Source organism: Gastrolobium bilobum, unplaced genomic scaffold (genome assembly GCF_033153095.1).
Source record: "Gastrolobium bilobum isolate Gb01-03AN ecotype WA unplaced genomic scaffold, APGP_CSIRO_Gbil_v1 utg9112, whole genome shotgun sequence".
In the NCBI taxonomy this organism is placed as follows: domain Eukaryota; kingdom Viridiplantae; phylum Streptophyta; class Magnoliopsida; order Fabales; family Fabaceae; genus Gastrolobium; species Gastrolobium bilobum.
In genome coordinates this window covers 97,742-117,357 of record NW_026897171.1, presented here as the reverse complement: position 1 = coordinate 117,357, position 19,616 = coordinate 97,742, and the positions used below count along the sequence as shown (strand labels likewise).

The 19,616-nt window shown below is 35.7% G+C and overlaps 2 protein-coding genes across 2 annotated transcripts; one reads left to right on the top strand and one right to left on the bottom strand.

The window, feature by feature from the left end:
- The first annotated feature begins 2,178 nt into the window (after positions 1 to 2,178).
- LOC133304686 (IQ domain-containing protein IQM6) lies at positions 2,179 to 7,783 on the top strand. Its single transcript, XM_061504744.1, has 9 exons — positions 2,179 to 2,189; positions 4,857 to 5,192; positions 5,387 to 5,501; positions 5,594 to 5,659; positions 5,736 to 5,824; positions 5,916 to 6,003; positions 6,359 to 6,589; positions 6,703 to 6,804; positions 7,085 to 7,783. The coding sequence occupies exons 1-9, from the start codon at positions 2,179 to 2,181 to the stop codon at positions 7,781 to 7,783; spliced, it is 1,737 nt and encodes a 578-aa protein (XP_061360728.1).
- A 1,094-nt stretch (positions 7,784 to 8,877) lies between these two features.
- On the bottom strand, positions 8,878 to 15,313 carry LOC133304693 (homogentisate solanesyltransferase, chloroplastic). Its single transcript, XM_061504751.1, has 10 exons — positions 14,975 to 15,313; positions 13,465 to 13,589; positions 13,225 to 13,371; positions 12,752 to 12,977; positions 12,489 to 12,562; positions 11,582 to 11,674; positions 11,241 to 11,358; positions 11,084 to 11,146; positions 10,372 to 10,404; positions 8,878 to 9,183 (listed from the first exon to the last, which is right to left on the bottom strand). Exons 1-10 carry the CDS (start codon positions 15,197 to 15,199, stop codon positions 9,109 to 9,111), a joined length of 1,179 nt encoding a protein of 392 aa, XP_061360735.1. The 5' UTR covers positions 15,200 to 15,313; the 3' UTR covers positions 8,878 to 9,108.
- Between the last annotated feature and the right edge of the window lie 4,303 nt (positions 15,314 to 19,616).

The window sequence follows — 19,616 nt, the reverse complement described above, 5'->3', positions numbered from 1 at the left end:
GAAAAATATTATAGTCCATTAGGTAAAGTTTGGTAATGACTGGAGGTGTGTAGTTAGATAAACCTTTACCCAGTTGAATTTAACTTGACCTATATAAGTGAAATTTCTAAAAAACTTACGATTCATTCTTATTTCTCCTCGCGGACGACAGTGGCGGAGAGAAAGAAAATAGAAGTTTGAAATCAAATCTTCCTCATCTAAGATTTTGGATTTCATGGATAATGGGGATTTTCATGGAGCTTGAAGCCATGGGAGCTTGAAGTAAGCCTTCCCCTTCGTTCTAGGTGAGTTTATGTTGAGAAATCCTGGTTTTCTTTGAGTTTTGAGGAAGATTGAATTTAAGTTTTTATTTTGAAAGTTTGGTTTGATTGAGCATGTTAGAGCTTGATTGAGGCTTGACTCATGTTGAGAAAAGTGTTCAGATGAAGATTTTAACGGCGAAAATGTATTAGGAAAAATTGAGATACCGTATTTTTGAATAGTGACGTATATGAATAGTACCGTATACGTGAATAGTGACGTATACATGAATAGTACCGTAGAGATAAACAGTACCGTATGTATGAATAGTTAAGAAATATTTGATAAGTAAAAGATGAAATAAATAAATGGTGTGTCTGGTTAACTACTTGGCTTTGAACCATTTTATTGATATTTGTATGGATTCCCTATTCTAGGTGCGCCTTAGAGTCTTGTTAAGGATCCTACATCAGAGAAGGCTTGGTAACTCGGTTGTTGGGTAGGCCATCTATACAGCTTTGAGAGGTAAGCTCTATGTTTATGGGGTTCGCTCCTACTTTGTGTTCCACCATAGTGTACGGACTGTGGTCAGGTTGCATGATATGTATGAGATATATGATATAGATGCATTCATATAGAGCTATATGATGATGTGATATGATATGTTTTGATGTGTTAAATTTGATATGTTTTGATGTGTTTAATTTGATATGTTTTGATGTGTTTACTTTGATATCTTTTGATGTGTTTACTTTGATATGTTTCGATATGATTTCTGTAATGATTTCTGGACATTGATTTGTTTATGCACTGATGTCCGCTTGGGATCCTCCCTTGGGACTGACTGTGTATATATCTGTTATATGTTGAGTTCCGCTTGGGGTCTTTCCTTGGGAACATGTGTACTGATTTCCGCTTGGGGTCCTCCCTTGGGAACATGTGTACTGATTTCCGCTTGGGGTCCTCCTTTGGGATTGATTGTGTACACTCTGTTATGTGATGATCTTTGGCCATTGATCCTATGTGCACTGATGTCTGCTTGGGGTCATCCCTCTGGACTGATAGTGTACATCTCTGATATGTTTTTGGTTCCGCTTGGGGTCCTCCCTTGGGAACATGTACGCTGATTTCTGCTTGGGGTTATCCTTTGGGAATGACTATGTACATCTCTGATGTGATTATTGTGATGATTTTTGTATATGATATTTGTTACGTGCGTTGATTTTCGCTTGGGGTAATCCCTTGGGAATACTTTGTTCTGATGTGATTATTGTGATGATTTTTGTATATGATATTTGTTACGTGCGTTGATTTTCGCTTGGGGTAATCCCTTGGGAATGACTACGTACGTCTCTGATAAGATTTGTGTATATGCTTTGTTTAGTTATGATATTTGATTATATGATATGTTATACGAGATATGTTCAGTATAATATGATATATGATGTTTTGGATATTATGTATCTGACTGTCATGCAGGAAGTGAGCCCAGGGTATGGAGAGTTCTCTATAAACCTGGAGCTTACTAGAGATTCGTCTCTAACCCTGTTTGGGGATATGATTTCAGAAACACAGTTAATTGAAGAGCCCTCATGAGACAAGGACACTACCCGTGGCTAGAGGTACTAGTATGAGGATATGGAGTTCTGGGTAGCCGGAGGCTACTATTTATTATAGATGTTATTTTTGGAGAACATGTACTGTTGTATAGTGTTCTATTCATTTGGTGATCATGATGTCTGATCCTTTATTTTGTATATGACCTGTATATGTTTTGTACATGTCTTTCAGTTGGATGCATGTACATTTGAGTATTCAGGCATGTTGATATGATGATGTAGTATTCAGTTTATGTTTATGTGTTGGATTGCATGTTGTTAGATATAGTGGCACGGAGCCAAGTTATGCATGCGCCCATGGATGATTATATGATCCTATATGGATATCGGGTATGTCTGAAAGTATATACTGTATAAATTGTTTATCAGGGTACCTTGAGAGTTGGATTTGCAAATCCCCAGTTGTCCGATTTACAGAGGTTACTCTGTCTGATTTTCGTCTCCATCAAATAAGAATTAAATTAGAAGAAGTATGCAATGTGATGTCATGTGAAAAATGATTAAAGAAAAAGAAAAAGTTAGCTCGTATTTTCATAAGTTAAGTCTTCCGCTGTTTCTGTTTGTATCATATATATGTTAATTGAACCGGCTCGAGACGGGAATGTTACAGTAGGCAAAGGTAGGCAGAAAAAATAGTAGATAAAATAACATATCCCTGTATATACATATAGAATTAAAATTGGCTTTTGCAAACATGTCATGTATTAAATGATGATGTGGTACACTAGAAACAAGTAACTTAACACGTTCTTTATAAATAACTTATACGGTGAGAAATAAAACCATAATTATATTAACTACAGGTGATGCATCATTCATATCAATTAAAGCTCAACTCAAAACATTAAACCGACAACACTGTCGTCACATCAATGTAAGAAAGAAATGAAAATAAGTACCCAAAAAAATTAGGGGATGTAGAGTTTTGTTTTTTTTTTTTTTCCGAAAGAAATGAAATAGAAAATATAGGAAAAGTAAATTGAATGAACTGTTCCATGCAAGTTATTAGAAGAAAGAAAAACCCCATGTGGTTGTACACCTTGGATCTCTCACTCCAGTCCAAAGTCCAAACCCACCTTTTTGTTTTTTCCCATGTCCTTGTCATTATTCACCTCTCAATCTTAAAGTCCCTTTCATTCAATTTCTATATATAAAAGATGGTGCAAGAATAGCATAGAAGCCAACCTATTGCGGGCACCATTACGTTAAGCTTTTCCTTCTTCGTGCCTCCTATTCGTTCTCTCTCTCTCTCTCTCTACCCTTGTGTTTGTTGCTGGCTCTACCTGCCTTTCTCTCTGCCCAACATCCCTTAGAGCCTTTTTTTTTCCTCTGATTCATACTGTCACATTTTAAGGTATGTTCCTTCATGCCCTTCATTTGATTTCTCTCCTTTAGGCAAATACAATGAATGTGCAATGTTGGTAACATGTTTTCTGGGTTCGTGACATTCTATGTTTTTTATATATTTATTTCTTTAAGGGGAAAATCTTGTTATTCTCCTTGTTGGTTATTTATTTATCCCAACAATGACAATGTCCCTAAACCTTTCTTCTCTTGCATTGTTAGCTTCTGAAATTTGTAGTGTAAGATAATGTTTCAAATGTTTTTCTTCCCCAACATCCACAGACATCGATATTTACAAATGTGGGTTCAGGGAGTTATCATTACCGTATCTTATGTATGTATTGTTGTGTTGCTTCACCAAATATTTGAAGATTTGGTTGTTTATTCTCTTCCATTATTTGGATTCTGTAAAATCCTTTCTGGTGATTCCTTTTTTTTTTTTCTGAACTCTGAAGAATTTGACAAGTCTTTTGTGTGCCAATTCGTAAAACTATAATTCCATGGAGTTATGATAAAAACTTGTTTTCTTTCATTTAATGACCGGTAGAATTCAATGTATGCTTTGGTTTTTTGCCTGAGACATTGAGACAAAAAGTCTGATTAACGCTTATGAGGCCAAAAGTTTTGTCAAACTGTGCCTTCCGCTCTTCCTGCTCTGAAGATTTTGAAATGCAAACAAAAATGTTTGGAATATTTAGTTCCATTTGTGCGCCAGTTTCCTTCCTCTTTCTAAAGGGCCAAGAATGCGTAGAGTAAGGGTCTATGAAAATGTTTATAAAAACCTTTATAGGTGATGATTTGAAGACTGATCTTAATGTCTCGACCATATAAGATAAAACTAAGCATAGTTCCCAAGCCTCGCCCCTTTCTCCTACTTTTTCTTCTTTCTTTTTAACTTCTTGCCTGTTTTAATTACTAGGTAGATTGATGAACTCCATAATTTTTTTTTGATTAAGATCAGGATTATTTGAGGAAATATTTAAAAAAATTTATTTAATGGGAAAAAAACTTATACATTTGCTCATTTGGAGAGTACCCTGAAAGCTTCTCTTGAGATTTCGGGTATGAAGATATAAAGCATAATTTCTGAGCAGTTTCAATGCTCTTTCTCATGAACCAACTCTCCAAATCATGAACCAACTTTCCCAAACACTTAAGCAGTTAGATAAATAACATGAATAATGTTATATTACATTTTTAACACGTCCCCTCACATAGAGTCATTTGGTCTTGAAGCCTGAACAATGTCCAGACCCACAAACCTTGTATTAAAATTTAGAGTAAATATCCTTTTTGGTCCTCTGCAAATTTCACGATACCCGTTTTAGTCCCTAGCAAATAAAAAAGCCCATCGTGGTCCCTAAGAAATTCAAAATGAACCCATTTTAGGGACTAATATGGATCTTTTTTGAATTTGTGAGGGACCACGATTTCAACTAAATTGGTCCATTTTGAATTTCTTAGGGACCACGATGGGCCTTTTTATTTGCTAGGGACTAAAACGGGCATCGTGAAATTTGTTGAGGACCAAAAATGATATTTACTCTAAAATTTAACTTTTTATTAGAAGAATGGGGGTGACAAGGATACACTCTAATCCCTTGGTCATAGAGGCTATGATACAAATGAATGGTTTTATTATATCTCTTGTAGTTCTGACTCAAAACATGACTTACATAAATCATATTGTGCAGGGAAGATGATGCTTCAAGGATCAGTTAGCTTTAATGGCCGGGAGTTGGAGACTATGCTTTCTTTCAGATCTCCTACAGCAGATACGGAAAATGACTTATTTGTTAAACCAAATAGGGACACTTATGATCATTTGTCAAGATCATATAGTAACTTGTCCGACATAAACTTCTATTCGCCATTGCCGGAGCCAAGGAGACAAAGAGACCAAGCTGCATTGACATTGCAGAAAGTCTACAAAAGTTTCCGAACAAGGAGGCAACTTGCAGATTGTGCAGTTCTTGCAGAGCAGAGATGGTTAGTTCAGTTCTCTGCTAATTAAAAACAGTTAATCATCTTTTGTATAGAAGTTTAGTTCAGTTCTGCCAAATTAAGTTGAAAGAAAAAGGAACAAAAAAGGCTTTTATATCTCATGTGCATGTGGAATCTCTAGCAAACTTCAAGGTGTTCATGATATTGTTTATGCTAATATATTAAATTCATATGTATAGGTGGAAGGCTTTGGATTTTGCTGAACTTAAACGCAGTTCTATATCATTTTTTGACATTGAGAAACCAGAGACTGCTGTTTCCCGTTGGTCAAGGGCGAGAACTAGAGCTGCTAAGGTAAGTTCTAACATGACTTTTATTATAACATGTTGATGTTGTTGGTTGAAAGACTAGTAATTTGTTTTTCTTTTATTCTGTGTGTTTAATAGGTTGGAAAGGGTCTATCTAAGGATAGGAAGGCTCGTAAACTTGCTTTGCAGCACTGGTTAGAGGCAGTAAGTCTCATAGCTAAAGTGTTATAAGTTCAAATTAAACTGCTAGTTTCTCTAACTTTTTGTCAACTTGGAACAGATTGACCCTCGGCATCGCTATGGCCATAATCTTCAATTTTATTATGTCAAATGGCTCCACTGTGACAGCAATCAACCTTTCTTCTATTGGTAAGATTAAAAGCTTAATGAAGAATTCTGTTTCTTTTTGACAAGTAACTTTCAATCAAACTGATGGACATTCATCAATGTACAAGGGTAGGCTTGATATTGGGGAAGGCAAGGAAGTCAGTCCTGAGAGATGTCCTAGATCAAAGCTTCAGCAGCAATGCATCAAGTATCTGGGTCCAGTGAGTTTTCTTGTTCCCTTTAATACAACCTTTTTTTTTTCATCGAGATGGGTCAATCACATATGATGGGCGGCGAGCCTCCAACAAACAACTCTTTTTGCAAAAATATAATGATAAGAGTATAAGGATGCATACAAGAATTTCCTCCTCACCCCTACCCTCGCAAGTTGGGATGGGATTTCATGAGGAGTGATTTATGGATCAATCACATGGGGAAGAGGGATGGTTGGTCAAACACTAATTTATGAGCAGGCGAGATATTTTTTAAAAAACTTTTGTGAAAAACCCAGAGCTATTAGGTAGCTTAACTGTCAAGTAATATGTAAAAAGTAATTTCAAGTTGTTTCTCTTGCAGGAGGAAAGAAAGGCTTATGAAGTAGTTATTGAGAATGGGAGACTCTTCTACAAGCAGAGTGGGAAACCTGTTGAAACAACAAGTGATGCTAAGTGGATTTTTGTACTTAGCACATCCAAGACTTTTTATGTTGGGCAGAAGAACAAGGGAACATTTCAACATTCAAGCTTCCTGGCAGGTGGAGCCACATTGTCTGCTGGTAGATTAGTGGTGGAGGATGGTTTTCTTAAGGTACGAAAAGAAAATAAACCCAAGATTTCCATAATAGATTAATACATTGTATTCCTATGCTTTCTATTTGCCCTTGTTTGGCATACTGACAGTAGACTTTTTCAACTCCAAAGGCAGTTTGGCCTCACAGTGGGCATTATCTCCCAACAGAAGAAAATTTCCAGGAATTCGTGTCATTCCTTCAGGAGAATAATGTAGATCTTACAGATGTAAAGGTAAAAGATGACTTTGCTGCATTACAAGATAGCCTATGCAGATTTTCATTCATCATTTACGTTGACAGGAGAAAATTAAACATCTAGATTAACGTAAATATGCTCTCATACATGATTATTATTATTATTATCTCATAGTAGTTTGCTTGGGATGGATATTTATAGATAGCTGCTAACTTTAGTCATGACATCATGCTTAGAAGATTAGCCAATTTTTGTTTCCATTATATCCAGAAAAGAAAACTTTCTGGAATGCTAATTGTAATATTCTTATATTTAGAAAAACCCTGATGAAGAAGAAGACATTGACAAAATGAGCAAGCATCTTCCCCTCCGAGGCAATTCTTCAGAGGCCAAGTTACAGCCAAACGTTGAAACTGAAAGTTCAAGCACATTAGCCCAAGAGCTACCTGACTTGAGAAATGAGGATTCTGATGCTGATGCAAACTCCCAACCACCCTTGTCAAGATTGTCCAGAAGACTAGGGTCAAAAATAGCTAGACTTGAAATACCAAAAAGAGACAGTGTGTTGGACATTTTTGGAGAGCAAGTACATCCTCCAAATTGCCCATCCCCAGATGAAATTTCAGAAAGTGGTTATGAGACAGCAGAAGAATCATTTATTGATGAGCAGGATTTCATGGTTTCCAAATCAAACTTGTTTGTTGAAGATAAAGGCGAAGAAGATGAAAATCCTATTCCAAAAGAAAAAATAATGAAGAGGATAGATTCACACAAAGGAATGAAATCATATCAGTTGGCCTATCACCTGAGTACCAAATGGACAACAGGTGCTGGTCCTAGAATTGGTTGCATGAGGGACTACCCTGCAGAGCTTCAGCTTTTAATTCTGGAGCAGCAAAATTTGTCTCCAAGAACAAGAACAGCAGCTCCATCACCCCATATCCCACCATTGTCTCGCTTCAGCCCACATGTTCCTTTTCCAATTCCTTTAGCTGATTCTCAAACCCTTTCATAAAGAGTGGTAGTGCCTGAAGCAGCTAGTGTATGAACTGACAACACATAGGATGAAGTGCCAATTAAGGGATGTTACTTCTGTTGTGGTCCTTGGGGTAGAGAAAACGAAATAGGATTTCTTTTTGCTATACTTTGATGCCAATAACCATATAGTTTTTTTAGGTCTTGTGGTGAATGAGGAACAAAAGAACTTTGCATGTTCTAGTTCCAAATGTGGAGAAAGAATCTAGATTGAAACAATAGCAACTTGCAAATCATTAATGATATGTAATACAGTTATGCAGCAAATTTCAGTGGGGATTGCTTACCCCTTATGTGCTATCCTTGAAAGTATGTACTCTATTCATCTCACATGATAATAAGAGGGGAAAAAAGATAAAATGATACAGGTGGTGAGGCACACTAAATTGTTACCAACACCAAAATGTTTAATAAGCTTGTTCCGTCGCTAAAATCCACCGAGAAACACACACTGATTGGATTGAGATTTAGATACTTGCAAATTGCAATGTATATAATAAATAACTTCCTCCATTTTGTGAAATGGAATTATGATGAAAAAATTGCACTAAAATATATTATGATGTACTTTGAGAATTCGCATGAGTGGAGAAAAAAACTGGTGAAGAATGTATTAGATAAAAATGGAAATTACAGTAGTTGGTAGCATAACAGGCAAATCTCAAATTCCATGGCATAGCCATGGATGGTTATCAATATTTAGTTATACTAAGTTTCTCACGCCTGCACTTTTTCTCCCGATATGATGGCAATTATTGTAAGTGAGGGTTCCAAACAAAAACATGAACTTTAAACAGCTAGTTCTTCAATAAATATACCAGTCCTTTTGCTTTTATTTATCTTTGGGTAGACCCGGTAGGAATGTTTATGACAAACATAAATAAGGAGCATAGGTTACATCTCTTAATAAAATATAATGTATGTATTTTATTAAGGACACAAAGGTTTGGAACAATCAGCCATTGTAAAAAAAAAATCTGCTAGTTCTACTTTTCTACAGCATGTAATCCTTATTATTGCAAAAATGAAAAATGTATAGTTCTACTGCAAAGTCTATGAACTTTAACATACCAAGTTGAACCCTAATTAAAAGTACAACAACATTCAGTCCTTATTAAATTTGAACCCTAAGAATACAGTTCTCATTGCATTGCATCTAATTACAAAGAAATGCTATCATACATTACATACAACAATACTCAATTTAAAAAAATACAATAATATTACTAGTTTAAAATTTGATACAACTAAGAAATCTCTCTACCCGTGCATGTTTGCACCTTTTCCAAGATAAATGTCAGTTTGCTAGATGAAAGGAAATATTGCATACTCTGCATAGAACAGATTCCATATGAACCGATAGAATCCTGATATTGCTTCCTGCAGCATATAGTCAGACATTTCAAAAGCAGCTTAAGCAAAAGTGGAAAAAAGAAAGATGAGACATGAAAAACTCACCACTTAGACCATCAAAGATGGTGCCTAGAAACCTTTATACAAAAATATTTCAAATTATATCATTGATGTGGGCATCTAGCATACTTATTAATCTCGGAGCGCGTAGCGACTGACCCTCCAAACTACTATAGCGCTATAGCATATAGCACTACAACGCTACTGTGCAAAGTGTATCCAAGTGATATACTAAACTCCACAAATATAAAACTTAAAATATGAAAATGTGACATAAGAAATAAATTTGAAGGATCTCAAACTCAAACATAAATGATTTCAAATATTAAAATTCAAATCATAAGCAAATTGAAGGAATTAAAGTATCAAATTATGTAACACAACAAAATAAAGTGGCAAAATTAGTCAAAATTCAAACTACCACTTAAGTGAAATGTCAAAATCAAAGAACTTAAGGAACTAATCATAATTGAAATCATGAACATCCAAATCTTCATCTTCACTTTCACTTGTATCCAAGTTGTAAATCTCTTCCTTCTACGACGAGAACACTATTACAGAAACTACTGTAGCAGCGCAATAGCACCGCGATTCAGCCGCAATAGCGGCCGCTACATCCGCTACACTTCGCCTGACCGTCGCGGTGCGGTCTGTGGCGGCCAGCCGTTGCACTGCAACGCAACTGCGCTATAGCGCACTAAAGCAGGGCTATTCACAAGTATGGCATCTAGATATAAGAAAATGGTCACAATATTTTGCCACCTAGAGTGATAAAGTATTAAACACTTGATATTTGATTGACAAAATGTTGGTCTCTATACAGACCCCCCCAAAAAAGTGAAACTACCAGAAAAAGCAAAGCAAATTCTTTTAAAAACCAATCCGCATGATTATGTGACCTAAAATATAATAAAACTCTTCGTTTAGTGCCACAACGCGAAAATTTAACCAATCAATAAGTTGTGATACGTAACTATAAAATTAACTAACGTGACATGAGGAAGTTTGTGGTATTGATCAGTAGTTGAACTGATTAATATCACCTGTAGTTGTTATGTTAAAATAGATGAAAATCGAGGTCCAAAAAATTCTGAGTTTTGAAAACAGTGAATAAGTTGCTATAATTATTTTTATGCAGGAGAGATAATATATTACCTTGGTATAATTTGCTTGTTCTAATATCCGTGCCTGAAATATAAGAAAACGAGTCATGGCCATTTTACAATTTCACAATTTATTTGTGCATTTTGGAAAAAAGAAAGAAAAAGAAATTGAAAGATGAGAAAGCACCAGACAAGTATCTTCCGCATAGAACTTAGATCCCAATTAAGCATACATAGTGCATGGGATAGACGGAAATCTCAACAATACTACAGGAGGAAAATACTATGGTCTACGTTAGAAGAGAAGGGGAAAAGAGCAAAATTGCACACTGGTTTCTTGTTATTTTTTCAGTTTGTCTTTGTTTTAGGAGGATTGATTCTCCTCTTCCGTTTACCCGTTTTTTCTTGACAAAATCTTCTTTTATTCCCCCAGTCTCCCCCTCCCCCTACACTGTCTCAATAAAATAAAAAAATTTAATAGCACAAGAAAAAGTACTAATGAAGGACTGATATAATGCTATATTTAATAATCTTTAAGAGGTATCCTAATTATACTCGGAAGAAATACCAGACAACACAGAACTCAGTAGCCACCCCATTCACTGAAAAAATATTTAATACAAGAGTAAATAATCAACTATGTATATTTTGTCCAAAGTAATAGGATGACTGGGGGGAAGCAATGGGAACAAATGAAAAATATATATATGAAAATAAACTTAAACTAGAATGAGTCTTAACAGTTATTAATCCAACTAACAAACCTGGTAAATCAAGCTTAATGCAAAAATCATATGAGCTGGTATCAGTAACCAACGCCTAAAAGCCTGTCAACAGTGCCAGAACTTACGTAAGGTTATGTTTTCATGCAAGGAAACATAAAGAGTAAGTGACTCGGAGATAACGCGAGTATATATTCACCTGTGGCATATAAATTGCTGCCGATATGGAAACAATATAATTTATCAGCAAAATTCCAGAACCAAGGAAAGCAATGTTACGAACTCCTAATTTTGTAGCAAAGGTTGATATCTGATACCTGAAGTCAGTTATTACATGCAAGTCCATATTAGATACAGCACCAAAAACAGGGTAAAAGCTGATTATGCTTTACGCAAGCATTGTACATACATATATATAATACACAAACATACATACACAAATGCATACATGGTGAAATAGAAGTCAAATGCATATCAGAAGCTCAGATAAATAAGATCAATAAACCTGCAACCCTTATCCAACTTAGACCCAAAACTTACTTGCGATCTCCTTCAACATCTGGAAGATCTTTCGTTATAGCAATTACCAATGCAAACAATGTTACAAAGGTAGTGATGAAAACCACAGGAGAGCTGCAGGTAGAGAAGATACAGCAACAAAAATATGATAAGTTCTCAAAATAATAGGTGGACACTTGAACAATATTGGATGAAAAGCTAACTCCATTATAAGCACTATTCAATTATTCTAGGGAAGCACAATTTAAAATGAACAGTAGAATTGGCTAACTCAACCATTTAAAGGTGGATTTCACCCTCCTAACATTGTCAATGTTATAAAGTGGCTTGCATTTAATTATGGGATTGTGGCCAGACATGTGATACGACCAGAGAAACCTACGGCGCGATCCAACACAGATTTTTCATGTAAATATGTGGTGGAAGGTAAGAAACCAGGCCAATATTGATATATCTCTCTCTCTCTTTATATATATATATATATATATATATATATATATATATATATATATATATATATATATATTATATAACAGTGAGGATTTTGGTTGGGATTGGGGTTTGAGTGTTGAGCTGCTGCTTGTAATCTTCATTAATCATAGTGAGTATTCTCTCTGTTTCTCCAGTGGATGTAAGCATATAGTTCACTGTTAGTTGAACCATGTTAAATTGAATCTCCATATTTCTTCTCCCTATTTTCTGTTTGCTCACCTGGTTTTAACAGTCACAGTTGGTACCCTCATTTTAGGCAAGTCTACTTTAGATATTTTATTCTTTTGGTTCTATTATTTTCTTGGTTTGAAAATCACACTTTTATAATTATGTAGCCTATGGTGTACCTCTATTTGAACATCAGGCACCAATGAGCCCAGATGTTCAACTTAACCAATTACAAATATAAAGCAACAAATAATAAGCTCTAACCCACCTCCACTCAAATGAAAGTCCAAGGGCAGCTCTAGTGGCATAGTACACACCAAAGTTAAGTAGGAAACCCCGTACCTGCATAAGCCTCTTCCGTCAATGTTGTTCAACCATATCAATAGATACTTTAAATTAAATAGCCAACTGAATTCATCCAAAAAAAATGCTCAAAAGTGATCCCTGTAGTGGCTATTTTATGTTCAAATAGAAATTGACAAAGTGCTGTTAGTACTGCAAAGAATGGGAGAAAAGGAGGATAAATCATACCGTAGCAATAATAAGAAATGCTGCAACAGGAAAGCGTTTCATTCTAAACGGAGGAACAGAATAGATAGTACCAAGGAAAAGGCCAAGTGTGTAAAGAGAAAAAATAAAGGGCCCAAAGTTCAATGCCACAATCAACAGGCCAGCTGCAGCAAAAAATATAACCAAGAACCAGGCAGATTGGACAGAAAGATCTCCTGCAGCTATAGGTAAATAAGGTTTGTTTACCCTGAAAATGAATATAAAACTAACTTAGACTAATAGTGATAGCTAAATATATAGGTAGAAATTTAACTAAAAACAATGGGAATAATTTCAGATCCATAAAAAAGTAACTTAAAATGAAATAACTGTGCAGTTAAACATGATTCAAAAACAATATAGTGTAATATGCATAGGGAAGGAAAGAAAGAGAGAAGCAAACAGCAAGAGACAAGGTAAGTAATAAGAAAGTTGTGTATATCTCTGTATCATACTTGTCAATGCTAATGTCATAGATTTGATTGATGCCAACTATATAACCATTCCCACAAATCAGGGCAAAAAGACCAGAAAACGCTTTGAACAAAAGAGACCACTTTATCATATTTGAGTTTTCAATCAATGCTCTTGCCACCAAAGCACTGCAAATACAAAGCGTAAAAATGAACTTCAGTCAAGTATACTTGGCACAAAGCTGAAAGAAGCACATTCTTGCAAGTTGTAAAGTTACTCACACAGAGCCTAGTGATGTACCACGTATAGTATGTGGCCTTAAAAATCTCCAGCAAGCATCTTTCAAATCTAAAACTCTATCTGCAAATGGACGATCAGATCCAGCAGCTCCAACTTGAGTGCAGGCCTGCCAGCATTCATTGCAATTTAAACTGATAAAGCAGACTCAAATTTCATACCAAAAACAAAAGTAGGGTAAAAAAAATGTCTTTTTAACCAAAATAAAGTCAGTTATAACAAAATTGAAGTAACTATTGGAATAATCAATGGATGCAATTGCTGCTGAATGTGAAACTTTCAATGCTCAATTATCCAAGTACATTTGAGGCAATTTCTTTACAATAATCATCGAATATAATTAGTATCTTGTCTCTAGTTAACTTTGGGACAATCAGAATTCACTAACACTATTCCAGTCCACAAAGCATTCGTCAGTTCATCTTCATTGCCTCTTTATTTGCACCTCACTGTGCCTCGCTACTGACTGCTATTAGTGTCAACTGGACCACTTTACTATAATTATGAGCATCACAGCATGTTATTACTGTTACCTTCCATCATTAAATTGTCATAGTGACCAGTTTACCATCATTGCCTTGCCAACACATAATCCAAACCACCATAACCAGGCCCTCCATCACACTAACACTCATCATTATTTTGATTGTTCCATTACCACATTATACTCGAATTAATCTTCCTCCCATTGAACAATTTTTACCATGGTCAACATCAAAGCTCATAACATAACTTTTTCCATGTCCATGCCATCATTCTGTTTGTATTCCTGCCATCCTACATTATCACTATACTGATCATATTACCGCACTCAATAAACAGCCTCTCAACATGGGTTTTACCTTTGTGACTGCCCTCTTAGTACCATCATTTTCACCTTTTGCTTCTGTTATATAAATAGATTTCAATTTTAATCACTGCATAGTCAAACCATCTAAAATTTGATTCATTCAGACATCTGATTGTACTTTAGTTCTGAATTCTGATAAATGCTAAATATTCAAGCAGAGTTCAAACTTCAATGCTAAACTTCCGTGCTGTCAATTATGACTTGACTTAGGAAAGCCTAGAATCTTTGTGTGTCTATCATTGAAGCAAACCTTCCAGACCTAGTTACATTCAATGAAAAGAATATCTTTAAGTTGCAATTGCACATTCCCTAAATGAAAAGGACTAAAAAAACAAAAAAAAAAGAGGAAGAAAAATGTCAGCTTTATAAAACCAATCACAACCACTGGTTTTCCTGTACAATTAAATCCATCTAGCTAAGTGGAACATTATCAAAGGAAATGGCATTGGTGATTTTTTATTTTTTTTATTAGATAGAAAAACACCCCATTATTCCAAACATTGCAAGAAGCAGCAATATGAAAACCTTCCTTCCTAACCATTCTCAATTCACCATGAATAGCTTAGCAAAACCGACCAAATTTTTCTTGATAAAACACAAGTAAACGAAACAAAATTGGAACTTTTATGGGGAAACAAACACACCATGATGGAACTAGGTCTCTGGTGTCTCTTTGGAACAGGATTTGAGCAGCTTCGGTCATGGTATAGCACAATTGAATGGAAGTGTTTGGAAAATCCTAAGAACAAAGGAGAAAGCTTGTGTGTGGTGGTGGCCTTAGTGGAGACTTTGACACAATAAGAGGATTTTTTCCATGTGGGGATTGTGGGAGGAACACGAAGTGAAGTTGAAGAAGATGAGAGCTCCATGCGGAGCTGAAGACAGCAAAGCAAAACACTCACAATCTCAGACACACAAAGGAAACGGGTAGGAATGGTGGAACTTGGAAGTGTTGTTGATGGATATGTCCCGTGGGGTCACATTTTACCACTGCTTCAAATTATGTTTCTCATTATGTACTTTGGGCTTTCTGCCTTCATTTCAACTAAAAATAATAATAATAATAAAATAAAAAATTATCTAATGTAACAAATAAAATTCATTTTCTCTTTCTCTGTTCTCCGATTCCATCCACTTTTTTTATATATTGCAGAAGATTAAGAATAATGGATTAGGCTAATCTAGACTTTAGCTTAAATAAATTTAGTTTGAGTAAAATATTTTAGATTTGACCTAATTTATTAGTCTTGTATAAGTACAAATTATAAGTCTGATCTGTCTTATATTTAAAAAATAAAAGTGTTTGCCTAATAATATTATTTTATTATTAAAAATAATTAAAATAATGATTTATTTTATTAAAAATAAATAATGTAATACTGACTAACTTGTAGGCTTATAAATCCATCATCTAAAAGAAAGCATATGACATATTTTTTAAATAGACTTTTTTAAATGTTTGGACCTATTCTATATGATTATATATAATAAATTTATACCCCTATTAACGAGACAAATTTTATCATGCGATATAAGAAACATATTCCCCTTCGTTTATTTTTTCATTTTTGAATTCTTATGAGATATCCAATCCATAGTTGTAAAACCCGGCCAGTCCTTATAACACCTCGCAATTCTAAATTAAATATTAAAGTATTAAATGAGGATTAAAGGAAAGGATTAGTGAAAATCCTGAGAATTAGGCCAAAATACAAAGAAAGGGCAAAACGGTAATTAGCCAACACGCAACCCTAGGAAGATAAAAATTGAGTAGAAGGTCTCCGATGATAAAAATAACCCTGGAAATGGATTCAGAACGAAAAATTGAGTGGTTAGGCAAGTTTCAGAAAATTCAGTGAATAATGTTTTTACCGGGTAAAAATATTGCGGTACAGTTGCACCGTAAAGCGTGCCGATCAAGTTTTGAGCTCTAGGTTTTGAATACAAGTTATAAATGGTTTATAGAACTAAGGAATGTGATTTCTGATAAAATTTGATGAAAATAAGTAAGTTTGGGGAAGCGTGCCAACGGTGCGCGCAACAGCTTAAAACAACATTTTCTCCGAACGACCGGAAAACTCCGGATTCATCTTATCAAGGGTAAATAAAAGACAATGGTTAATGTTAAAAATTAGAGTTTCTAATTAGTTTAGGAAATTATGAACGTTTAGCGGAATAGGAGGAAAATTCGAATTAGTTTGAAATCGCGTGAGGTGGCGGTGGGGCCCACCTCACTTAAGTGGACTTGCCACTTGGACATCACAAAAAAAAGACCACATTCTCTCTCCTCCCTCACCTTGAACCCGCGGCCTCCATGGATGGATGGGGAAGAAATGCTTCAAGCTTTCTTTCTCTTCTAACTCCATCCATACCCCACCTAATCAAGCAAAATTTGTCATGAAACTTATTGGAAATCCCCTTCCAAACCTATTGGTGGTGGTCTTGAGCCTTGAAACCCATCATATTTTGAGAAATCCCCTCCCCAAGGCCGCGGCTCATAGTGTTAGATTTGTGTTCATAGAGTTGTTTGGTGCTCCAATGGTTTGGTATGTCTTGGAGAAACCTTGTGCCTAGCTTTTGAGTAAGTTTCTTCACCATTTCAATGGTTTAAATTTCGGATTTTATTCATGAACCCTAAGGGGGGTGTTGTTGATTTGTGATGTTAGAGAGCTCAAATGAAAAATGTTTGTACATGAATGTGTCTTAGAATGATGAGTATGAACCATAAATGCAATAAAAATTATTGATGAAAAATGTGAATTTTTAACATAAAAATTTTTGAGGTTGTCATGACTTTGTGTTTTTGGGATTGTTGTTAGAAGTGTGTTGGGAGTTGTTGTGTAGTTGTATGATGTTATAATAGGATTGTATGAGATATAGAATGATGAAATTGGATTGAAAACCTCTTGGGAATTGCTTTGGTGCAATTCAGCCATTTAAGGAAAAGTGAGGGATTTATGTTGAAAAATTGTTTGGATGATGTGTTGTGTAATTAAATGGTAATTAGATGGGTTGTGTGGTGGTTGGAAGGTTGGAAAACTAATGGAAAAATAGTTAAAGGTGTTGAGTGGTTCATTGGACCTAGAGCGAAATATTAGGCAAAACGACGTTTAAAAGACGTAAAATGAAAAGTGGCACTTGAATTGGACTTTTGGTAACCTAAGGATGCCTAATAAAATGAGAAAGAAAATTTAGAAAAATAAATTGGAAAATAAGCCTACTAGGGCCGGACCTACATGGTGTAGGGGAGGTTTTTGACATTTTTCGTATTTTGATAGAATTGTCGTGTACTGATGATTCGTACATGGTTGGTGTAGGTTGTCGTATGTTGATTTGAACCCCGAACCGTGAGTCGGTGGATTGCCCTTGGTCCTGGACCAAGTGAGATTGAGGTAAGTGATTGGAACAATGCTTGTATAATTGGTAACTTGCATGTGTTCGTATGAGTTTTAAGTAATTGAGAATGTCCTCTGTGTAGGCATTTCTGTTGAGTAACGAGCTCGGAGAATATACTGCTTTGGAGCTAAGTGGAGAGGCTTATTAAGGTAACCTCTTGGTACTGGGGCTTGATCCCCTTGTGTGTTCCACCATGCCCGTTGAGGGTGATGGTAGGAAATGTATGTAAGTAATGTAGAATAACATGATCATGCATTTAGTATGTATGTTGGTACATAGGTACCGAGTCTCTGGCCAGTAGACAGTTTGCCTTTGGGCTTTTCGGACTTCCACTCCAGGGGGAGTTCTAGTTGAGCTAGGGTCGTGGTGTGTGATCCAGATAGGAGCACACTAGGAAGTCTCGGGTGTATATGAATGGGAGGGGTACCTTGGTTGGATGTTCTTGGAACACGCCTTGGATGAGACCCGTAGGCTTATATGCCGAGCCATTAGGCAGGCTTTGCATGGTATTGGTAGCGACCATTCCAGCTTCGTCGTATTTTGTATCCCTATGTTCCCAAGTTTCTCTAAATCCCTTGCTATATCCCGTTTTTCAATATGTTATTTTATATTATTTATATGCATCAAAGTGAGCCATTGGGCGGAGTTTTCTCCAGAACCTCTGGGTTACTGAGATATATTCGTATATCTCACCCCGTGTTGGGGGCTTTATTTCAGGAGGTAGCAGTGATACAGGAGCGACAGGCAAGAAGCCCGTGGGATGAGTCATTGGAGGACTTTTTATATTTTGCATTTTGATGGTCATTGGGTCTAGGCTAGACTTAGGGCATGAACATTGTATATGTTGATAGGCTGAGATTCATGGTCACAATTGTTCATGCTATTTTGCCTAAGTCTAGATACATGTAGTTTATGACATTTGGAGATTTATGAATTATGTTGTAATTGGATAATTGTAAAGATTGTATTTGGTTGTGTAATTTGAAGCTTATGTAATATGATGAAAGAGCAATAGGCCTATTTTAAGATTATGATTATGTGTATGAGTAGTAAATGCATGCAATTGAACTTTGATGATTGAAACTTACTAAGTATTGATAAAGGAAGCAAACTGATAAGTATCTTATATGTGTAAAATAAATTGTGATGGGTTGTAAGTGCCCCAAGGCATTGTTGGTCCTTGTGTGTGTCACCCAATGATTATTAGGTACATTTGTGGTCCTAGTTTACATTAGCAAACTTGGGAATTTTTGTAAAAACAAAGGAAACTCTAGCGAAATTTCTAGAAATTGGCATAATTTAGGCAAACTTCGGGAGATCATATCTTCCTCCACAAAGGTCCAATAGGGACATGCCATACGCCTTTTTGAAGGTTGAGATGTCCTCTATCTGTTTGTAAAATTTGGTAAAATTCTAGGTTGAATGTCGGCCTGGAAAAGGCAGAGAGTACAGACTGCCCATTTGCTCACTGCACATGTGGCAGTTCTGGACCGGTTTTGGGAAATTTATTACTGCTTCTTTTCTTGGTAAAATTAGGTGTATGATATATCAAAATTAAGGTTGAGGTGTGTATTTTGTTGTATAAAAATTTGAGAGCAATTGGATGAGTGAATTTTCTGTAGTATTTATCTTAGTGAGGGATGTTTGGAGCTGTTTTAGGGTTGGCTGGCAGCTTTGCTTGTCCAACTTCAAACGGCGATATCCGGAGCAAACGAGCTCTAAATAACTCGTGTGATAGCTTCCTAAAAGGTAATTGAGTGTAGAATAACATGCTAGAAGATGAGGAGCGCGCATCATGCAGTTTGTCCGCAGAAAAATAAAGACCGAACCATGTTCAGATAGGTAGAAAACGTAAAAGTAAGGAATTAGCTAAGTGGGTTTATGGGAACC